Below are 22,006 nucleotides of genomic sequence, written 5' to 3' on the forward strand. Positions count from 1 at the left end.
GATAGAATGACTGGAGAGACAAAAAAAGCACAAAATAGGGTCTTATCCAGTAACCAAGCGGTGTAAAATATTATCGGTACGTGCTCACCTGATAGGGTCGTGACTTTCACAACTCCTATAGAAGTATGTAAAGGCTGAAGCAATAGGTGAGGAGTACGGTGGTTCAGAGTCCTCGCTGCCAAAGGTCCAAAAGTACGATCACACACAAAGATGAGGCATGTATGTGGTTTATTTCGTCAACGCGTTTCAAGGTTTTCGAGATGAGGCATGAATGTGGTTTATTTCGTCAACGCGTTTCAAGGTTTTCGAACCTCTTCATCAGGACAAAACCACAATGTTCATCTTTATATGTGATCATACTTTGGGACCTTCGGCAGTGCCAACTTTCAACCACCTTATTCCTCATCTATTGCGTTATTATTATTTTTGGGTATTTTGCTTGTGACTGACATGAAAACAAATCAAACATGTTGATGACATAAATTAGCTGACAAGTGAAGCAAAATTAACCTCAGATGTTCCTTTTCATTTCAGCTTGCCGACCAGGATTTTACAAAGCAGTCACAGGGAACCTTAAATGTGGCAAATGTCCTCCACACAGCTCAACTCAGGAAGAAGGCGCCACACAATGTGTGTGTGAGAAGAATTATTACCGGGCAGATAAGGACCCTCCGTCAATGGCTTGTACAAGTATGTTCGCTCAGTCACTATACAAAAAGCCTCTGTGCTATCGGCGTGGCAGTGTTTTGTCAAGAGGCTTTACAAGACATAAATTCACATTTCACGTACACATAAATTATATATATATTTATACATTGTATACTTGGAATGTTGTGGAAACCCTGTAATGAATATCCAACTTCTTCATTAACTGAAAGCTGCTTCTTAGTGTAGAAGGCAGCCAAGCAGGTGTGGACACTATCTATTGACGTCAGTGTGAAAAATGCTCGGTTCACACATTGCAGGTCCTTATTTTGTGTCGGGATCCAAGGGGTAACGTTTCTCCTTGCAGAGAGTGACATGGTAAGCATGCCGAGATGAGGAGACTTTTAAGCCACAATGCTTTTCTTGGAAATATGCAAATTGTCTCTTCTGAGAGGAAGAGGACTGGAACTGTAGCGCCACCTATAGGAAGTGTCAATCTTAAAAGTCTATGTCGACCCTTTAACGAGCCTTGTCACAGGACTTAGGATAAAACCCAAAACCAGAATCTCAATTTGTAGACACTGTGTTTCAGGATACTGCCCCTCGTTAGTGCAAAGTGTGTGATCTGGTTTGGCTGTGTGAGAGGTGTCTGACCGGGATGCTCTGGTTCTAGTACGATTCCTATTCCTCTCTGAAGAGACAATTTGCATATTTCCAAGAAGAGCATTGTGGCTTAAAGCCTCCTCATCTCGGCATGCTTAACATGTCACGCTCTGTTACCCCTTGGATTCCAGTCAGATGCCTCCGACATGCTTGGCTGTTAAAAGAAATCTGTCACCAGATTTTTTTGACCTCATCTGAGATTAGTAATTGAAAAAATTGAAGGAGAAAAGAGTATGCACATCAATAAGGATCACCTTAAAAAATGAATTTTATTTGAATGGAGACATCAAAGGTAACAGGTACACACAATAGTAAAAACATTTAAAATGCCAAAAAAGGCTGACAAAACACAGAACAAATGCGATCCTTCCCAAGGCAATCAGATAGAAAAATATGCAATAACCCATAGAATTACACAGTATAAAAGCATAAATAGTGTGGTATAAACAGTCACATGCGGTATTTTATGAACCTCCTGGAAAATGGCTGCAAGGTGCACTTTTGCTACCGTGTGACTTGTTCATGGATATGTAACATGTCCATAGAGGGAATCATTATGTGAGGTAGCTCCTTGCTCCATCCCATAATGTCTCAGAGATCGGGTTCTTTCGGTTGTGTGATACTTAAGAATGCATTTTAGAGGTACATGAGGTTATTTAAAGGGAACCTGTCACCAGAAAAAAAATCACTGTTTACCTGTAAATATGGGATTAATCTGCATGTTAGGACCCACTACGAGGTTTGCCGTGACGTGGCAGTGGGCTTTATACAGTCTGATCAAAATGTTAAACTGAAAACCTCATATTCAGTTATATAAATTTTTGCCTAGCGGCTTTAGATCAACTTATGAATTTTGGAGGTGCGGTTCATGCCCTTTTTTTTTCCTTTTTGTGCATAGTGTGTTATTAATCTGCTCGGCGCCTGCACTTAGCCGGACGCTGCAGGGAGAAAATTAACTTTATTCACCCCGCAGTTTCAGTTTCAGTCACGGGGCGGCGCTGGTTCAGTTACTGCTTTGAATATACAGAGCGGAATCTGTAGCCGCTCCGGCAGCCCTGACTGACACTGGCTCGGCATTAGGTCTGGCTGTCATCACTGTCAGAGGTGCAGTTATAGCCTCTATTTTTAATTCTCAGAGCGGTAACTGAAGCTGTGCTTGCGCCGCCCCCATGACCGAAACCGAACCCTGAGGGAAAGAATAAAGTTAATTTTCTCCCGGCAGCGTTCCGCTAAGTGCAAGTGCCATACAGGTTAATAACGCTATTAACCTCCAGATTAACCCCATATCTACAGGTAAATAGCGTTTTTTCTGGTGACAAGTTCCCTTTAAGGCTTACAGTATGTGTTACATTCAGTAATCCATTCCATCCTTCACACTTGTGCCTTATTTTCTTTGTAGGACCACCATCTGCGCCAAGAAACCTTATTTCCAATATCAATGAAACATCAGTCATATTAGATTGGAGTTGGCCCCTGGACACCGGTGGACGAAAAGATCTGACCTTCAACGTCCTCTGCAAGAAATGCGGTGGAAACTTCAAATTTTGCGAATCTTGCAAAGGAAATTTGAGGTTTCTTCCCCGACAGATTGGTTTAACCAACACTACTGTGACCATCATGGATTTACTTGCTCACACCAACTATACTTTTGAAATAGAATCTGTGAATGGCGTCTCTGACCAGAGTATACCAGCCAGACATATCGCGGCGGTCAGCATCACCACCAACCAGGCAGGTTAGTGTTCCCACGTCACTTTATGGAAAATCAGATGCATGTTTCATCTAGCAATTTTCACAGTCCCAAAACTAATTTTTGAAAATTTTAGCTCTCGAGAACAAAAAATTCCAATGCATCTGGATGGGGTTGCAAAAAGTCTACAGGCATCCCACCCCAAAATCCTCATTAAGAATATGCTGAGTGCACATACCCTTTAAAGGGACTCGGTCAGCACAAAATGACTGTTAAAACCAAGTCCAGGCGCTCCGTGCACCCTTGGCATGGCCAATCAGTTTAGTACAACTAGTAGTCTTCCATCTATCGCCGATCCCTTTATTGTTAGTTCAGACTTTACAGCAAGGGCAAAGATGGATAAAAAGATAAGTACAGTAGTGAGAAGGTGCATAGAACTATTTGGCTACACTAACGCCTGTGCTTGGTTTGATCAGTCATTTTGTGCCGACAGATGCCCTTTAAGCATTTCAGGCTTGGTATTGTAATGGTAACATTTCCTTACTGTAATAGACTGACCACTAAACAGACGGGACGCAGATTTATTATTAACAATGAAAGCTTCCTAATGTCTTGTTTTCCCGGCTACCAAAAAAAACATTTAATGAATCCACAATTACTACCATTTGTTAAATCAGCTCCCAGCGAGTAGTTTAGAATCAATCACGGGGTAATGCAGTGTAGGGAAATATTTAAGGCTGCGCAGGTCAACGTTAAGAGCACTCCCATCATTTAAAACGCCCATTTAGGAAGCAGCGCAAGGAAATTAGAGCAAGATATTAGTTAGCATTTAGGAAACCTGACCCTACCGAGCACATCCTGAATAAGGCTATTTATACGCCGCGGACTTCACAGGAAATTGGCTGATACATTTCCAGGATACAAGAGAACCTGAACATCACTTGTAACACTAACTCATTTTAAATTAACTATTTAGTGAAGTTTAATCATCGGGAATCAATCAAAGCAATTTATACAATAGGATAGCGGTTTCTTAAAGAGATACTCAACACCATAGGGCTGTGTTATTTTGTACATGCGCCGTATTATTTTGTACCTGTATTGCAGTTTATTTTCAGAATATGCTAATAGTCATTTTTTGCATTTTTATAATTATTCATTTAGAATAAATATGTGTGACATTTAATATTACAGATTAATCCATCACCTGAGGGTCAGAACTTTAAAGGGATTTTCTTTGACTAATTATTATTATTTTTTTACTATGTGCCCAAGAACTGGCCTGTCCTATCACAGCGGTTACTGACTGCTCCAGCCGGCGATTCTGCAGCTCTTCTGGGTGTTACTGTACATGTCATGCTGATTGACACCCGGCTCTCCGCAGTTAGGCAGTGGGGAGACAAATGTCAATCAGCATGATGTCGGCAGTCAAGCCCCGTCAACAGAGCAGCAGATCGGAAGAGAAGATGCTAGTGTGTTGACTTGGCTTCAGTAGAAGCTGCAGAATCGCCAACAGGAACGGTCTGTAACCAATCTGTGCCGGCAGAGATCTGCGCTGGGCAGAACAGGCAAGTAGGTAGCAACTACCCAACTTTTAATTCTTAAGGCTGCAATAAAAATAAATAAATAAGAAGCCCCGCACTACGTTTTTAATAGGGTCATTTGTATAAAGCATTTGATTTCTTAGGGTGATGCTACAGGTTTTAGGGTATGTTTCCATGGTCAAATTTTTTATGCAGTTTTTGAAGTCAAAGCCATGACTGCATTTCTTTACATGCGTTTTTGGTGCAGATTTTCCCCCACGCATTAATATGGGTGAAATCTGCAGCAAAAACACTAAACGAATTGACATTCACCAGATTTAAATCCGCACCAAATCTGCAAGTCACAAATCATCAGCGTGTGCATGAGGCTTCTGGATTCTAATACATTTTGCTGGCATCAGGAAACCTTTCAGGTTTTGTTACAAATCTGCACTGGAAAACGCAACAAAAAGTCTGAAAAAATGCAACGTGTGAACACAATCTAATCCATTATTTTTTATTATAAGTTCACTTCTAGCTTTGGTGGAAAATCCACATAAAACCTACACCTTAAACTGCACTAAAAACTGGGTGTTTGATTACAGCTTAAAATAAGGAGAAGTATAAGGCCACGTTCACACTATCAGTATTTGGTCAGTATTTTACATCAGTATTTGTAAGTCAAAACCAGGAGTGGGTGATAAATACAAAATTGGTGACATGTTTCTTTTATACTTTTCCTCTGATTGTTCCTCTCCTGGTTTTGGCTTACATATACTGATGTAAAATACTGACCAAATACTGCTAGTGTGAACGTGGCCTAATAGTTATTAGGTTGACATATGCCAATGGGGCACTCTTCTGGCATATATTTGGGTCCATGGAGGTCTATGGACATGTTCTGTGTATATGTGAAGACATTTTTCCAAGTATGAGCATAGCCTTTAGGGAGGGGTGTAAGTGTGTTTTATGGGTGATCCAAATGGTCCGTTTGACCATATAACAAGACCAGTACTCTGAAGGACTTTTGGTAGTTGCAGGTACTATTGGAGAGTTTGCATACGGGCCCAAGAGCTTTAAGTTACGGTAATTTAAGTTATGCTACTAATAACCAGCGGCTGTATAAATCGGATCGCAGTGCACGGACTGGCCGGCGGCTCTCCCCTCCCAAATGTGACAGCTTGATACCATGTGACAGTTGACCCATCAGCTGACACCAGTGACCGGAGGTAAACTTTATACCTCCAGTCACAGCTGATTTTGACAGTGTGGGGGACCGCGGCTCTCTGATCGGCAGGGATGATTTCACCGCCGATCAGAAGCGGTGTTTGCCGCGCTGGCATGCACTTGACAGCGCGACAAACACCCGGTGTTCAGGCACTCGAACCCAAACAGTAACACAGACTTCCTGGTGAAGTCCATGCTTAGTGTCCGTTCCCGAACAGTAGGTGTTTAGTACGGACGCCAAACTTTAGTGTTCGGATTCACCCATCTCCATAGGAGAATTGTGTTTGTGCTGTGCTGAAATCACTATGAAACTATAAATTAACTGTAATTTACATGGGACTACAAATAAGACAATCGATGTTTCATGATAAGGTTGTAATATAGAAAGATCATTGAGAGCGTGTAATGATATAATATTATTATCTTTGTGTTAAAACACAAGATTATTTTAGATGCGACAGAACCTGTATCTAGGCAGCATCTAATGAAATCTAGCCGTGTTTTATGGGCTCAGTCCTCGTATAAGCCCTTGGCCTTTTATTCCTGCCAAAATAGCACTTTACTTAATCTGGCTGTTAAAGGAAATTATCAAAATATATTTATTTATGAATGTTGCATATAATGAAATATCATTGAATTTAGCAGCTTACTTTATTAACCGAAGTACGAAGATGAATACCTGGAAGACCTTTGATTACTGGATATTAACGCAAGATATTTGGCAGCGGACAGTAGGTTCTGCCTATAAAGAGAACAGTTTTACCACTTTATTAAAAAAAAATCTGTTCAGCTTTTTCTTAGTTAAATCTGTTTCTGTGAAAACTGGGCGATATCCAGTACGGCGTAACGGCCTAACAGCCCCGATAGGGATTCCACACTGTTGTCCGAGAGTCATGAATGTGAAATCTGCCAGAGCAATACACAGCAACCAGTACTAGATAATAATACAATAGTTCGGGAAAGTTGGCCGGCACAGCACGTGACCCGGCCTGACATTGTGAAATAAATAAATAATTAAAAAAAAGCAATCCCCCCTATTTTTATAACCAGCTAAGGGAAAGCATACAGCTGTCAGCTGGTCTTATTATTTGATTTATTTATTAATATGTACAGTAAAATACACACGCAAGACCCTTCTCCACTCCTCCACTTAGACCTCTGCCTCCTGATTTAATATTTTTTTTTATTCATGTCATTTTATTAATTTTTCTATCCACGTTTATTTTAAGGGCAATTATCCAGCTCTTACCCCCATTTTGCTTCCTTTTTGCAGGCCCCTAACCCTTACTATGACCATTTTACAACACCAAACTTCAGGCCCATGTTGACTTATATGGGATTCAGGTCCAAGGTCAAGTTTGGATATCTGAACCGAGCTTTAGACTCAAGTTTGGCCGAACCAGCTGAACTTAAACTTCCACTAGTCCGTTTATTTCAATTTAATTATATAATGTTTGTCCTACTTAGTAGCTGAAGTCTATGTCACCAGCAGGGGTGTAACCAGAGTGGGTGCAGGGGTTGCAGTGGCACCTGGGACCTAGAATATTTGGGGGCCCAAAGGGTCCATTTGGCCCACGTAATAAGAACAATAATAGACTTGTGATAATCAGGCAGGCCTGTGTGAGATTTTGCATTGGGGTCCACAAGTTTTGAGCTATTCCAATGGTGACTGACTCCTGAAATATTTGGTGCAGGTCTTATGTAAGCAGTGTAGTAAATGTAGATGACCGGACTATCTGAGACTCATCATAATAAAATATTAAAATAAGAAATACAGCATCTTCTGCGTCCTTTGTATTTATCAGAAATAATACATTTTCAGTGTGTATTTTCTATTGGAATATAATAATTGTCTTAAAAACCCTTCTGTATTACATATAGAGATAATTGCCATTTTCCAATAAAAGAAGGAAATGAGCATCAGAAATGAATAATGTTGATGAATGAGCTCTGGAGGATTTCACATCCTGTGGTTAGGAACAGCAGTCAATTCATATGTAATTTGCAAGAACATTTACTTACATTTAGTATATGATCTGTATGGCCTGTAACAACCCTGACTTCCCATAACCTGCCTGTGACTGCTAAGCCCCAAGTTACAGACGGCCAATGGGTCATCATGAGACAGGGTATTAAAGGAGATTGTAAAAGTCACCAAAAATTACATTACCAAAGTATTGAATCGCATTGTGCAAGAAATCAAAGCATGGCAGTTTGAAGTCTTTTAGGGGGACTAAAAAAGGAATGTTTATTAAGAAAAAAAGGTTTTAATTTGATAAAAAAAGACCTACCTTTAAACCCAACTCACTGTCGTTTTTGCATTCCATAAAAAAGAGCAGATGTGTCTAATGTTGGTCACGACAGTTCCTCCAAATGTGCAGTTAAAATAAATCTAAACAATTCATATTCCCCCAAAAAATACAGCTTGAAAACAAAAAAAATAGAAAATAATGTAGATCTCAAAAAATGGGAGAAGAAACCACAATTTCTTTTAAGAAGTGCTAAATGTTTTTAAAACCAGTAAAATCTAAAACAGAAACTGTGAAAGGGTATGTGCACATGCTACAGGTAATCTATCAGCAGGTGTTTGCCATGCAATCTGATGCAAAAACCTAACGAGATGACCTAGAGACGCAGACCCTGATTCCAGTGATCTATCACTTACCATATTTTTCGGACTATAAGACGCATCGGACCATAAGACGCACCCCAAATTTTGGGGTAGAAAATAGCAGAAAAAAGATTTTTATAAGATGGGGCTTCATCTTGTTGTCCAAATTTAAGGTATCTTACCTGAAAGCCGGCGGTGGTACAGTGGGGTCACAGAAGGCAGGGTCCGGTCCTCAGGAAGCCTGCGGCAGCAGAAGAGGGGCAATGCTGCAGTCCCAGGGTGCAATGCCGCTGGTCCGGTGTTGGTGGTGAGGCAAAGCTGGAGCAGGGTCCCATCCTCAGGATGCCGGCAGTGGCAGAAGTGGGGCAATGCTGCAGTCCCGGGGTGCAATGCTGCGGATCATGGAGCAGGGTCCCTTCTTCAGGATGCCGGCGGCAGAAATGTGGCAACGCCACAGCCCGGTGTCCACGGTGAGCAGAGTTTATCACCGGTTTCCCTGCGGCCACTTTCCTGAAGCCGAGTGCCGCCGAGATTTCAGTCTGCGCACATGCGGCCTCCGGCAGCCATTTTCCTGAAGCCTCCGGCGGCCCACGGCTTCATTAAGATGACCGCAGGGAAACTGGTGATGCACTCTTCTCACTGTGGACATCGGGCTGCGGCGCCGCCACATTTCTGCCACCGGCAACCCCCCCCGTAAGCCTGTGTTCGTACTATAAGATGCACCCCCATTTTCCTCCCAAAGTTTTTGGGGAAATGTGCGTCTTATAGTCCAAAAAATATGGTAGTTTACTGGGTGAAGCAACTGTGATAAATCACAGTTTTCACTGCTATAGAACCAGCACAGCTCGGAATGCTGAGCCTTGTATAACCCCGGCCATACCACTTGATTGGCTGATTTCTTTGTACACTGTGCCTAGGCAGAAAGCTGTCGATCAGTGGTTGGGGAGGGGTTATACAAGCTCAAGAATATGGAGGACTACATGACAGCAGTTTACTAGTCCTCTAATGATAATCTCCTGCTGATAAAACAGTGATTTTAACGAAACTACAGCAAGCAGCCCAGTAAGTGACAGATTGCTGACATTGGGGTCTCTATCTCCAAATTTATGCTGCTTTCAAATTAAATGTCAAAAGCCTGGAGACAGGTTCCCATAAAGTTACTCTATAATGAGACTTTGACTAGACTATTATAAAGAGGAAGATGCAGACTGAACCCTTTGACCGATTCTTTCCCCTCAATCCACCTGATAATTTGACTCAATAACTCTTTGTCCTCCTTTTTCCAATGAGTGAAATATTAGTCTAATGAATTTCTGAGAATATCTATAAAGTAGGAAATAAAGTGTAGCTTTTATATGGCTTCAGATACGTCTCCATGTTGCAGGGAGAGCGGCAGAACAATTAACCTGTCGAATATTATGGGGAACCATTTACAAAATGCTTAAGTTACTCATCGCAGTGGTGTTTCAGCACTCGGGGGAGCAATCCTGTAAGTATGTAGTCGCCATAGATGCCGTGTTCTTTCCTTAGTCATTAAATACGTCAAAATTAAATAACTTCTGCCAAATAACAAAGTACTTAGAAGCATCTACTTTCAAAGATAATGTTGAATGTATTTTATAGCCTTTCCCTAGGTTTATGGCCTGGCCATTGAGCACATACAAGCTACAATATGTGGCTCTAAAAAGCGCCTAATATCTCAGGCTCAGATGTTCTGTATTTGATATATTTATTTTTCTCCCACTGGTCCTAATAAAAGGTTCAGCAGATAGTAGGCTTATTAAACGTCCATGATGACATGATATAGCGAATGGACGGCTTAAGGATTGTTTTCACAGCTGCGGCCTATTATAGGGGAGATAGACCCTCGTACCTGGGATATGTTCAGTTTTTGACGCTCACAGTCGCAATAAACAAAAATTTCATGATTTAAAAGAATAATTTGATTTGCCAAGAAGAAGTGAAGGAATCACTTAAACCCTGAGTGTAATAAGCCTTGATAGTTCAGTCTCCTGAAGGCATCTGAGATAAGTCAGTTTTCTGTTTCCTGATACATTTAGGTGATAATACTGAAGCTTGAGTTTTCACAGATCCCAATGAGATCGTGTGATGAGGTCGTCCTAAGTAGAATACTCTTCTAAAAAAAAATTAAGAGTTTTAAATAATGAAATAACCATTGCTTACTTATTGAGTCCCCTCCATTCTAGTGCTGTTGGTCCCCACCAGTCCAATCGTGATGACATCATTCATTATTCACATGACCACTACAGCCAATCAATGGTTCTGCTGCTGAAATGATGCTCTTGTAAGTACAGAGAGGTCCTAAAAAAATTGCAGTGGAAATGTTGATCTCCTCAGGAGTTTCCAAGATGTTGGCCTGGGCCCCAAATGATGACTTATTTGTTCTAAAGTGTCCATATCAGACTCTAAAACTTTAGAAAACTGTCAGTCAAATAATAGTTTGGCTCACTGCTATTTCTCCCATCTCCCACATACACAGGAACATTCGACTTGGCAAAACATTTCTGTGTTCTCTATCAGATGGGCGCTACCAGAATCATTTGGTCATGGCTTATCTCCCCACTGGATGATTGATTCCCAAGCACTCCATCCTTATGTTTTCTGATAGGGATGGGCAGACCGGTGGAAGGTTGGGATTTGGTACCTGACACAAACTTTTTAAAAAGTTTGGTTTGGGTACCAGAATAGGGCACGAACTTCCACCAGAACCCGAACCCCATTGAAAATAATGGATACCCGAACTGCTCTTCTCTCTCTCTTCTTTCCCCAAACGCTGCACCAGATTTCACCAGAAAGTCTGTGTTCCGAGTTCAGGCCCGAACAGTCACTGTCCGGTAAAAACGCCGAACGTTTCTGTTCAGGATCGCCCATCTCTATTCTCTGACATAATGTGTCAAGAGACAGTCAGGAGGGTTCTGTATAAATTAGGTCGCTGGCTGATCCCACTGCATCAACTTTTATACAATGTGTATAGGGACCTGAGAGCACCACCCCAGCGTTTGTTTTTTATTTCCACGCTGGAGTGGTGCTTCTAATCTAATCTGCCTCTAGTCTTATACTTACCCTCCGCCGTCTTCATGTTCTATCACCGCTTCAACCCCATAGAGCCATCTTTTGACCGCAGCTTCTGACTGACCAGAAGTAACTGTCACAAACTCTCAATGCAAATCTATAAGAGTCAAAACAAAGATCTCATGGACTTACATTGAAAAGTGACATCATGCTCTCCAAGCAAACAGCGAAGCGATCTGGCAGGTCACAAACTGCTGGAGATCGATGGGAAGGTGAATATGGCAGTGGGTAAGTATAAGACTAGGGACAGGGGTCTTATGTTACATGCACCACCTGGACAAGGGATGGCCAGAGGATGAGGGGTACAGCAACAATCAGAAGACATGCACAAAGATTAGATAATATAATATGAACATTTACTAACCAGTTTTTAAAACAAAGGCAGAGGATGGTAGGTAAACAGTGTATACTGTAAGTAACAGATACAATGACAGTAGTTACTCTGAATAACACCGACTAAGAGTATACGAAGTTACACTTAACCAGAATTAACAGTTATATGCAAGAAAATACAACACGATTAACCCTTTCTATGCATAAATCAATAAACCACCAGTTTTGTGCCAGTACTTTAGTAATCGCCTACTCGGAGCAGTTTTCGAAGTGTCTCTTACAAAAGAAGCCTCTTCTCCTAACTGAACCTCTATAAGGCTATTTATATATGCGCATATATATTCAGATGTAGGATGGTACCGGTACATCCAGAGACTGAAATAGAAGGGTCCTTGATGGGCTAAGTCCTGAATAATCAGAAAAACGCCGTCTTGAAGCTCTTAGGGAATGCCGATCTCTCCAGCGCAGGGCTTTCCTAAGTCCTTACAGATAAGGCCTCATGTGGCCTAGACCAAGATGCTGTACACTTCGTTGTCTTCACTGAGTGAGCTCATGTCAAGCCGAACAACACGTCCCAGAGTCACCAACAGCAGATCCACAGTCACACTGCCCTATCCAGACTTTCTCTAAGGATCCGCAGCTTCATTTCTGCCTGGACTCTGCTTTGACTCCTCCCAACCGACCACCAACTGCTAAAACTCACACGCTACAACTCTGGCCTCTCGCCACTGCCCTCTACTGGCCAAATCATATATTACATCACAAATCTCCAACAATACAGTAAACTGTGATTAAACCTTACAGATGTAATAATAAAAAGCACTAGAGTGGTGCTTTATAAGGGTATCCTCTATTCCAGCCCACCTTGTCTCTATGCCAGGAACAAATTACAAGCCAGGAAATTTATAGTGATTGCAGGATGGATGGGCTGGAAGAAAAATTACTAAAATAGTAAATTATTTGTGCAGCAATACTGTTTGGTCTCATTCATGTTACTATGAAATATACAGTAAAAGTCTGATATGATGTTACAAATGGGGACTGTTATTGTGTTTTGTTTTGTTTTTTTTTGTTTTTTTATTTTGTGTTGTAGAGCAACATTTGGCTACCCTAAGGCATCAGTGAGTGAGTTGTCACTTTTGGATGCTGGTGCCAACTAAAACCTGGCAATTACTTCACATAGTGTTGTGAATGATGCTCAATAAATTGGATTAGAAAAATGAACTAGTCCTGTAATTGCATAATGATTACATGCCTGTGCTTTATATTATTGCGCCGTCACATTGCTCTTCATAGTACCACAGTGTGGTCCCTACAGACACGGTGGCGATGTGGTGACTGCAGCCTCTATCACTATTCAGTGAGTATAAATTTGCACAAGAGGTGCAATAAATTCCTATATGTGATTACATAGAAACAAGAGGCGAAAATATGCCATTTCTTTCCAAAATCCATTTACAGTATATCAACATTCTCACTTTATGGCACTTTAACCTGAAACAGCTTCAATTACAAGATCATTTTACCTCCTCTCTAATAGACAGCTCTGCATGAATTCTTGTTTCATTTTTTTTTCTTTATTTTTTATGGAAAACATCATCTGTTTCATAAACCTGACTGTAAAAATCTGCTAGGACGTATTAAAAAGTCCCTTACTGTTCTGTGTTTTTTTTTTGCTCATTAGTCAATAAATATGCACTGCTATCTCATACCGGTTCTGTTATGAAGAGTCAGAGCAAAGCGATCTGAAAATGACCCCCTGCGTCAAACATTCCTGGCTGACTGCTAGTGATACTGCTCAGATCTCCTCTCTCTGCCTTTTACCATGAATTACCCATATGCATCATCATACCAGAGTCATCGACTCCTATTATAAAGGAAATTCAGCAGAACACTAGGTGCCGTAAAAATGATAGTGTTTTTATAATTTTATACGTCTCTATGGCCATTAGAAGCTCGCAACTGCCGATGTTATCGAAATCACAGCTGTTCCCCAAATGTACGGAGTAATGAACTTTGTTAGTAAGAATGATAGTGAACAGCTGTTACGCTCAATGGCTGCTTTCTCTTCAGATTCACTTCTTCCATTATGTTGTGACACATTACGACTGTCTCTATGAGCGTCAGCCCAACAAGTCTTATAACCTGTAGTGTGACCGGCATCATGACAATAAAGGGCATGTCCCAACTCCCAACGAGACATCTTCTAGTCATTTCATCCCATGCGAATGTATCAGAGCATCAGCTATGCAATGGTCTTCTCCAGAGCCATTGTAGAGCGGCTTTTGCTCTCGTTGTTTTGGCTCAATAATGTATTACTGGAACAGTGGGTGCAGAGGTTACCCGATAGGAGGCCTAAAAGGTCCCTCTGACTCCTATGAGAAGACCAGTACTATTAATGGTCTGTGATAGTGGGTGGCCCAGTTGGAAATTTGGCAATGGGGACTATGAAGTTCAAGTTATAATACTCAACTGACCACTAGAGAAGTCATCTTCTAGACCCATGTTATCATTATACTTATAATGTGGCTTTTTAGCCTTTGGACCTTCTCAAGAATAAAGCCTATTCGGTCTCTGCTCCCTTAACAGCTATTTTGTTTCTACTCAATTTTCATTTAAAAAACGGTTTAACGACAAGGGAGAAACACAAAACTTTTTTTCTAAGCCTTCTAGCACTGCTGTATTATTCCATACAATTCACAAAACTGCTGGACAAACCCCTTAGGCTGGTTTCAGACTTGCGTTTGGCAGGGCTGCAGATGAAAGCCTTCTTCCTCCGATAAGCCACACCCACTGCTGAGCCTCTTCCTTCAGCTCCGCCTATGTCTGCATGCGTCCTGAGTACCCTCTCTTTAACATTGGGTACGCAGGCCATGCGGATGTATGTGGATGCCTCCGCATGCGTTGTTTTGATGCTGCGCTGACCTGCATCGAACACAACATGTTGCATTTTGTTGCGGTCGGCGCAGCGCCAAAAAGACTGATGCAGAGGCGTCCACATACATCCGCATGGCCTGCGTACCCAATGTTAAAGAGAGGGTACTCAGGACGCATGCAGACATAGGTGGAGCTGAAGGAAGATGTGTGGCAGTGGGCGGGGCTTAACGGAGGAAGAAGGCTGCCATCCGCTGCCCTGCCAAATGCTAGTGTGAAACTAGCCTTAGATGGCACAACTAATAGAGACTTTGACATCTACAGTGGTTTGCAAAAGTATTCACTCCCCTTGGCATTTTACATGTCTTGCTACCTCAAAACCTGGAATGTCACTGTTTTTTCACTGTAAAGAACATGTCTACAACTGTGAATGATCAGTTTTCTTTTTTTTATGAAGCAAAAAACAAATAGGACAAAATAACTGAAAACGTCAGTGTGCATAACTATTTACCCCCCTAAACTCAGTACTTTATGGAGTCTCCTTTTGGGGCAATTACAGCTGCAAGTCCCTTTGGATAAGTCTCTATGAGCTTTCCTCTTCTTGCTATTAGGATTTTTTCTCATGCCTCAAAGCTGCTCCAGCTAGTTCAAGTTAGATGGTTTCCTCTAGCGAACAGCAATCTTCAAGTCTGATCACAAATTCTCAATTTCATTAAGATTTGGGCTTTATCTACGCCACTCCAAAACATTTACACATTTCCCATTAAACCACTTGAGTGTTGCTTTAGCAGTATTCTTTGGGTCATTGTCATTGACTCCATCCCAGTCTCAAATCACTGATAGACTGAAACAGATTTTTCTGAAGAAGATCCCTGTATTTAGCTTTATTCATCTTACCCTTGATTCAAACTATTTTCCTTGTCCCTACTGCTGAACAACTTCCTCACAGCATGATGCTGCCGCCACCATGTTTTACTGTAGGGTTGGTGTTCTTAGGGTGATTAGCTGTGTTGACTTGGCGCCAGATGTAGCGTTTACCTTGATGACCAAAAAGTACAATTTTAGTCTCATCCGACACAGCACCTTCCTCCATACATTTGGGGAGTCTCTCACATGGGTGAATACATATACACATGCCAATTTTTTGCCATTTGATCCCCAAAATTTAATCTTTGGCTATATTCTTCTCACTTCACTAACTTAGACTTTTTAGTTATTATGCATCACACACAAATCAGATTACAAAACAATTTAAGCACAGGTTACAATATAACAAAACAGAAAAAAAGCAAAGGGGTGAATACTTTTGCAAGCCATTGTAGGTGGTTAGACTGAGGGAGAGAGCTTCTTCTGGCACACGGACTGTACCGATGTCATCCGTGTGCTGTCATTGATTTTCATGAACCCATTGACTCCAGGATTTGTTGTTGATACACATTCCTAAAGTAATGCACATTCATAAGAACAACCCCATAGACTATAATGGGTGGTTGTTCTATCTGACAAAACCATGGATAGAACACATATATGAGAACTGAACATCTGAATGAGGCCTAATTAACTTTAATCACTATTTAAAAAAATCCTTAAAAAGTAATTTTATTTGTCAAAAATGTTAACGCAAAAATACACAGCTTATTATTGATATATTAATTCATAAGCTTATCATGACATTTAGGGTATGTGCACACGTTCAGGATTTCTAGCAGAAATTTCCTGACAAAAAACGGACATTTCTGCCAGAAATCCGCATGCAGTTTATTCTCGTTTTTTGTGCGGTTTTTTTCACATTTTTTTCCGGAGCTTTCCCAATACATTAAATAGCGGGAAAAACGCAAAAAATCCGCAAAATTAATGAACATGCTGCTTTTTTTTACCGCGATGTGTTTTTTTCGCGGTAAAAAAAACGCATCATGTGCACAAAAATAGCGGAATGCATTCTAAATGATAGGATGCATATGTATGCGTTTTTTATGCTTTTTATCCCGAAAAAACGCGAAAAATCCTGAACGTGTGCACTACACTAAAACTGCACAGTGAATGAACAGAGTTTGCTTTTTCTTCCCTAACTAAAAATAAAAAAGAAGATTATTCAATAATTTATTTGTACCCCAAAACGGCAATATTCTGAGTGCGGCATGTGGTATACCTAACATTTGTTTTAAGATTGCTACATCCGGAAATAGTTGGTATCTCCATTATCATACTGACACGTAGAATAAAAATGTTTTATTTATGCTGCATGGTAAAAAATAATACATTAAAAATGCAAAAAAATTGCTTCCTCAAAAATGAGTTAAGAAAAAATAAATTAATAAATTATAAGGATGACAACTAATTTTGCAAAAATTCTTACTGAATATGGCCATGCAAAAAAAAAAAAAAAAGTTTTAAAAAAATCCACTAAAATGAGCTCAATAATACAAAGAGGTAGAATTTATAATTCTACCTCTTTGTATTATTGAGCTCATTTTAGTGGATTTTTATATACAGTATATGGCCATGCGATTCGTTTGGGATCACAATAGCTGCGCGCGTCAGGTTTCCCATTGGTGAAACGCGTGGCCACTGGCCAGTGAATTTTCACAGATTGACTTATCCCCCTATATTATACATCTACAGTAAATCTTAGAGTCCAGTAAAGCTGCTGTCATCCAATAGTCAGCCTGGTCCTCTGTACCTTGTATGTCACCATATCACTGAAACCTTTGACATTACGTAGTTGTATAAACTTCATCTGTTTTGACAGTGGCCATATTAAAACTAATATAAGCCCCGTACCCACCTGTGTGAGGTTTTACTGGCTGTGGCATCCCCATCTCCTCATCACGGCAGGTCATCTGTAGGACGTTACCGTACACATGGCCGTATAAAGTAAGTGCGAGGTGCGTGCTTTGCGGATTCATATGTGAAGCCTTTGAGAGCTCCTCTGTTTGTCCTCTGTAATAACAGTAGAAATGCTAACAATTAAGTTTATGGCTCCAGCATAAGATTTTCCCGGAGTCTGGTAAATTGCTTTTGCAGTTGAATGAGCATATCTCATTACTCTTATCATTGAAATAAGAAAGAGAAAAATGAATATTGTAACTGCGGCCCTGCCCTTGACGCTACGTAGTCTAAACCCATCCATCTACGCCCTGATTAAGGATTACTGTTAAATCATTTGTTTTCTACAGAGCCTGCAGGAATCCTTCACCACTCACTTTCTTCAGAAGAATTAATCATCATTATTTTCCTGAAACATATGTGTCTGAACACGCCCCTACTACTCCGTCTCTGTCGCTAGACGGCACCGCACTCACACTGTGGAAGACACTGGACAACGTATTGGTGATTTAGTTACAATTAAGTATAGCTGGAACTTGTGGTCTCTCCAACCAGTGGCCACAACCCATTTAAACCCCCAGTAGTCTGCTGCAAGCCGCCAGTTCTAGTTTTATATGTACACTGGTCTGCTGATAGTCATGCCGTATTACTCGATTTTGCTGTTGCTACTTGTTACTGGCTTTGGACTGTTTGGTACTCCAGTTACCTTTTATTCTGACCCTGACCTTGTCCTCATGGATTTGATTTTTGCTGTTTTCTGACCCCGTTCCTACATTGGGATTTTGTTCTATTTTGCCCTATCTGGCTAGACACCCTCCTCTGCCAGCTCACTCCACCGGCCAGGAGCCATTCTTTGGAGGTTATACAGGGCACCCTGCATAAAGGGAACCTGTCATTAGGTGTTTATACTCTTAACCAAATGGCTCTTGTGTTTAAGTGCAGTAATGCAGATTAAATCCTTACCTTGCTTGTAAAATGTGATTTTTCCGTTTTATAAAAATCCATCATTGAAACGTTATGCTTATGGACCAAAAGTGCGGTGGAGCTCGTCACTGTAATTACAGCTCTCCTGCCACTCTCCCTATTGCCACCCGCTGCCTGCTTCCGGTCTCTGCTTGACTGGTCACTCTGCCTCCCATGTGTGATATTTTGTGCGGGTGCTGTCATTTCCTGGGGTTGTCTCCTCAGTTGGGGTGGCACATGCGCAGATCGATAGTCCGGCACTCACAATTTCATCAGGACTTACTGCACATGCATCACCCTAAGCAATAATGGTGCTTGTTCAAAATCTTGGGAGGTAGGACACTAAAACAAGAATAAACTGCAGAAACTGGAGGCCGGCAACAATTGGGGAATAAGGAGAGAGGCAGAAGTGTTGCAGTATGAATGTCAGATCCTGCCATGGTGCACTTGTGGCTTATTGACAGAAAATTAAACCCCTGGATTTCTCTAACACAGAAACACAAAATAATATTTTTACTATTATTAATGTAATCAGCTTTAAAGCACAGTTAGGTACATGCCATTATTTTGGGGTAAAAATCCTGATGACAGGTTCCTGATAAGTTTTGAGCCTTGTATAGGGTTTAAAGTGTAAAGGTCAGGGATTTTCTGGGACCTGCTAAGTAGAGTGGTTTGAGCAAAGCCTGTTTGTGGAAAACCTATTAAGAGCTGCCAGGCTACCATATAGTTACTTTACAGTTCCAAGTGCATCGAAATGTCGTTTACAGTTCCTAAAGAGGCCCAAATGTTAGGATAGCAGTCTATAGCTATATCTAACCTATATATACAAAACATGGAGGGCTGTGTTCAAGGACAATATTTTGGTGCTTTATTTTCTGATTATAGAGCACCCAGTTCATGTTTCACAAAGAGTACACCAGTAATTGTGAGCTACAGATGTGTCCACTCCAGTTTGTTGTGTGTGGAATTTCCTGAAGAAGGAGTTGCACTGACCTTGAAACGCGTTGAATAAACCACCGTCTAATTTCATCATCCTTTGGAACCTCATTATTTCATCATCCTTTGGAACCTCATTATTAAGGCAGCGCAGATTTAACCTACACCTCCAACACAGTTTATCATGTCATACGGCTGTTGAACGGCTTGTGGATCTGCAGCAGCCGAAATCTCTACACCCTCTCCATTCAACAAAATCAGGTGAGCAATTCTAAGAAAGCTCTCTTGGTTATCTGTAGGATAAGACCCTATTTTGCAATTTGTGTCTCCACTTTTTGCCCAATAGCACTCCAGTTTCTGACAAAACATCTTCCTCTTCTGTCTTTGATGGTGTCCAAGTGTGGGTTACGATGACCACATTACTTCTGCAGGTCTTTGCATCACAAGGCATACCTGTCTCGGGTCTCCTCCCATTGCAGGGACTCTAATTATTTCCTCCCCTCCGCATTTTGAGAGGGGTGACATCTTTCTGGGGTACTTTTCAGGCAATTCCACACTTGGGTATTGCTCTTATCTGGGCAGGAGCAACACATGTGGCACGATAGGGTTGTATTGAGACCACCCCTCACATGGTTACTTCTGCCATCCAGTTTATTCAGAGAAATGTATCTCATCAGGACAAATTAATGATATTGAACCTTTTTATAGGAGCACTGGTATTTTGAGCACTTGCACTTTTTTACTGTTATGGTAAGGTGGTCGTTGTGTATTTTTTTCTATGTCTTTCTTTTAATAGTACCATTAAAGGTTATATTTTATTGTATCTACATTATCTACCTCTCCTTGCTGATAATGGATTTATCCAGACTCCAAATCATAATAACAAAGGTGATAAAAATAATAACCCATTATACTCAGCATTTCTAGGCCCTTATCTATCCTTACTCCAACTCTGCTGTGACAGATTTCAGGTCCTTCGATCCTCCTTAGTCTCGTTTGACTGGGAGAGGAGTGGCAAATGACATTGACATCTCAGCTGAAGACTTTGCTTCATTCTTCAAACAGAAGATTGATAACATCAGAGAAAGCTTTGGCCTGCAACACCCACAACCCCTATTCCTAACTACTCAGCCCTCATCCTCCAAAACCAGCTTCTCTTCCATTATAGAAGACCAACTTTCCACCCTACTCTCAAGATCAAATCTCACCACCTGTGCACTTGACCCGATCCCATCACACTTCATCCCAAATCTCACCACAGTCTTCTTACCAACTCTAACCCATCTCTTCAGCCTATCAATAACAACTGGTGTTTTCCCCTCATGCTTCAAACATGCCTCAATCACCCCAATCCTCAAAAAGTCCTCTCTTGACCCATCATCTGTATCTAGCTATCACCCAATATCAGTTCTCCCCTTTGCCTCAAAACTACTGGAACAACATGTCCATTTCGAACTGTCCTCCCACCTCTCTTCCTGCTCCCTCTTCAACCGCTTACAGTCTGGCTTCCGGCCCCATCACTCTACTGAAACTGCCCTTAACGTCACCAGTGACCTGCTGACTGCCAAAGCCAAGTGACACTACCCCGTCCTCCTTCTCCTGGACCTGTCCTCTGCCTTTGACTCAGTGAACTACTCCCTATTACTACTGACCCTCTCATCTCTTGGCACCACTGACTTGGCCCTATCCTGGATCGCATCATATCTAAAAGACCAGACATTCAGTGTCTCCCACTCACACACCACCTCCTCACCTCACCCCCTATCTGTCAGAGTCCCACAAGGTTCAGTCCTAGGGCCCCTGCTCTTATCCATTTACACTTTTGGCCTGGGACAGCTTATAGAATCTCACAGTTTTCAGTATCACCTCTATGCTGATGACACACAAATCTACCTCTCTGGACCAGATATCACCTCCATACTAACCAAAATCCCAAAATGTTTGTCCGCTAGTTCATCCTTCTTCTCTGCTAGATTTCTAAAACTTAACATGGAGAAAACAGAATTCATCATCTTTCCCCCATCTCACTCGACTCTCCCAACAAACCTATCCATTAAAGTAAATGGCTGCTCACTCTCCCCAGTCCCACAAGCTCGCTGCCTCGGTGTAATCCTTGACTCTGATCTCTCCTTCAAACCACATATCCAGGCCCTTTTCACATCCTGCCAACTTCAACTCAAAAACATTTCCCAGATCCTTACATTCCTCAACCTAGAATCTGCAAAAACTATAGTGCATGCCCTCATCATCTCCTGTCTTGACTACTGCAAACTCCTGCTGTGTGGCCTCCCCTCTAACACTATTGTGCCCCTCCAATGTATGTTAAACTCTGCTGCCCGACTAATCCACCTATCCCCCGCTATTCCCCAGCCTCTCCTCTCTGTCAATCCCTTCACTGGCTCCCCATTGCCCAGAGACTTCAGTACAAAACCCTAACCATGGCATACAAAGCCATCCACAACCTGTCTCTTCCATACATCTGTGACCTCGTCTCCCGATACCTACCAGCACGCAACCTCCGATCCTCACAAGATTTCCTTCTCGACTCCCCTCTTATCTCTTCTTCTCACTGCCTAGTGCAGTCGAAATGCATCGACTGGGTCATGTCGACCATGTAAATTT

General features: G+C 41.5%; 1 protein-coding gene across 2 annotated transcripts in view; it reads left to right on the forward strand.

Moving 5' to 3' along the window:
• The window catches only part of EPHA3 (EPH receptor A3), a 508,285-nt gene that overhangs the window by 308,222 nt on the left and 178,057 nt on the right, over window positions 1–22,006 (forward strand). For both annotated transcript variants that reach the window (XM_077294091.1, XM_077294092.1), the window contains exons 4-5: window positions 535–690; window positions 2,708–3,043. In XM_077294091.1, coding sequence (XP_077150206.1) covers window positions 535–690; window positions 2,708–3,043 — 492 coding nt within the window. The remainder of the gene's footprint in view (window positions 1–534; window positions 691–2,707; window positions 3,044–22,006) is intronic.

The sequence above is a fragment of the Ranitomeya variabilis genome, chromosome 3 (genome assembly GCF_051348905.1).
Source record: "Ranitomeya variabilis isolate aRanVar5 chromosome 3, aRanVar5.hap1, whole genome shotgun sequence".
NCBI classification, from domain to species: domain Eukaryota; kingdom Metazoa; phylum Chordata; class Amphibia; order Anura; family Dendrobatidae; genus Ranitomeya; species Ranitomeya variabilis.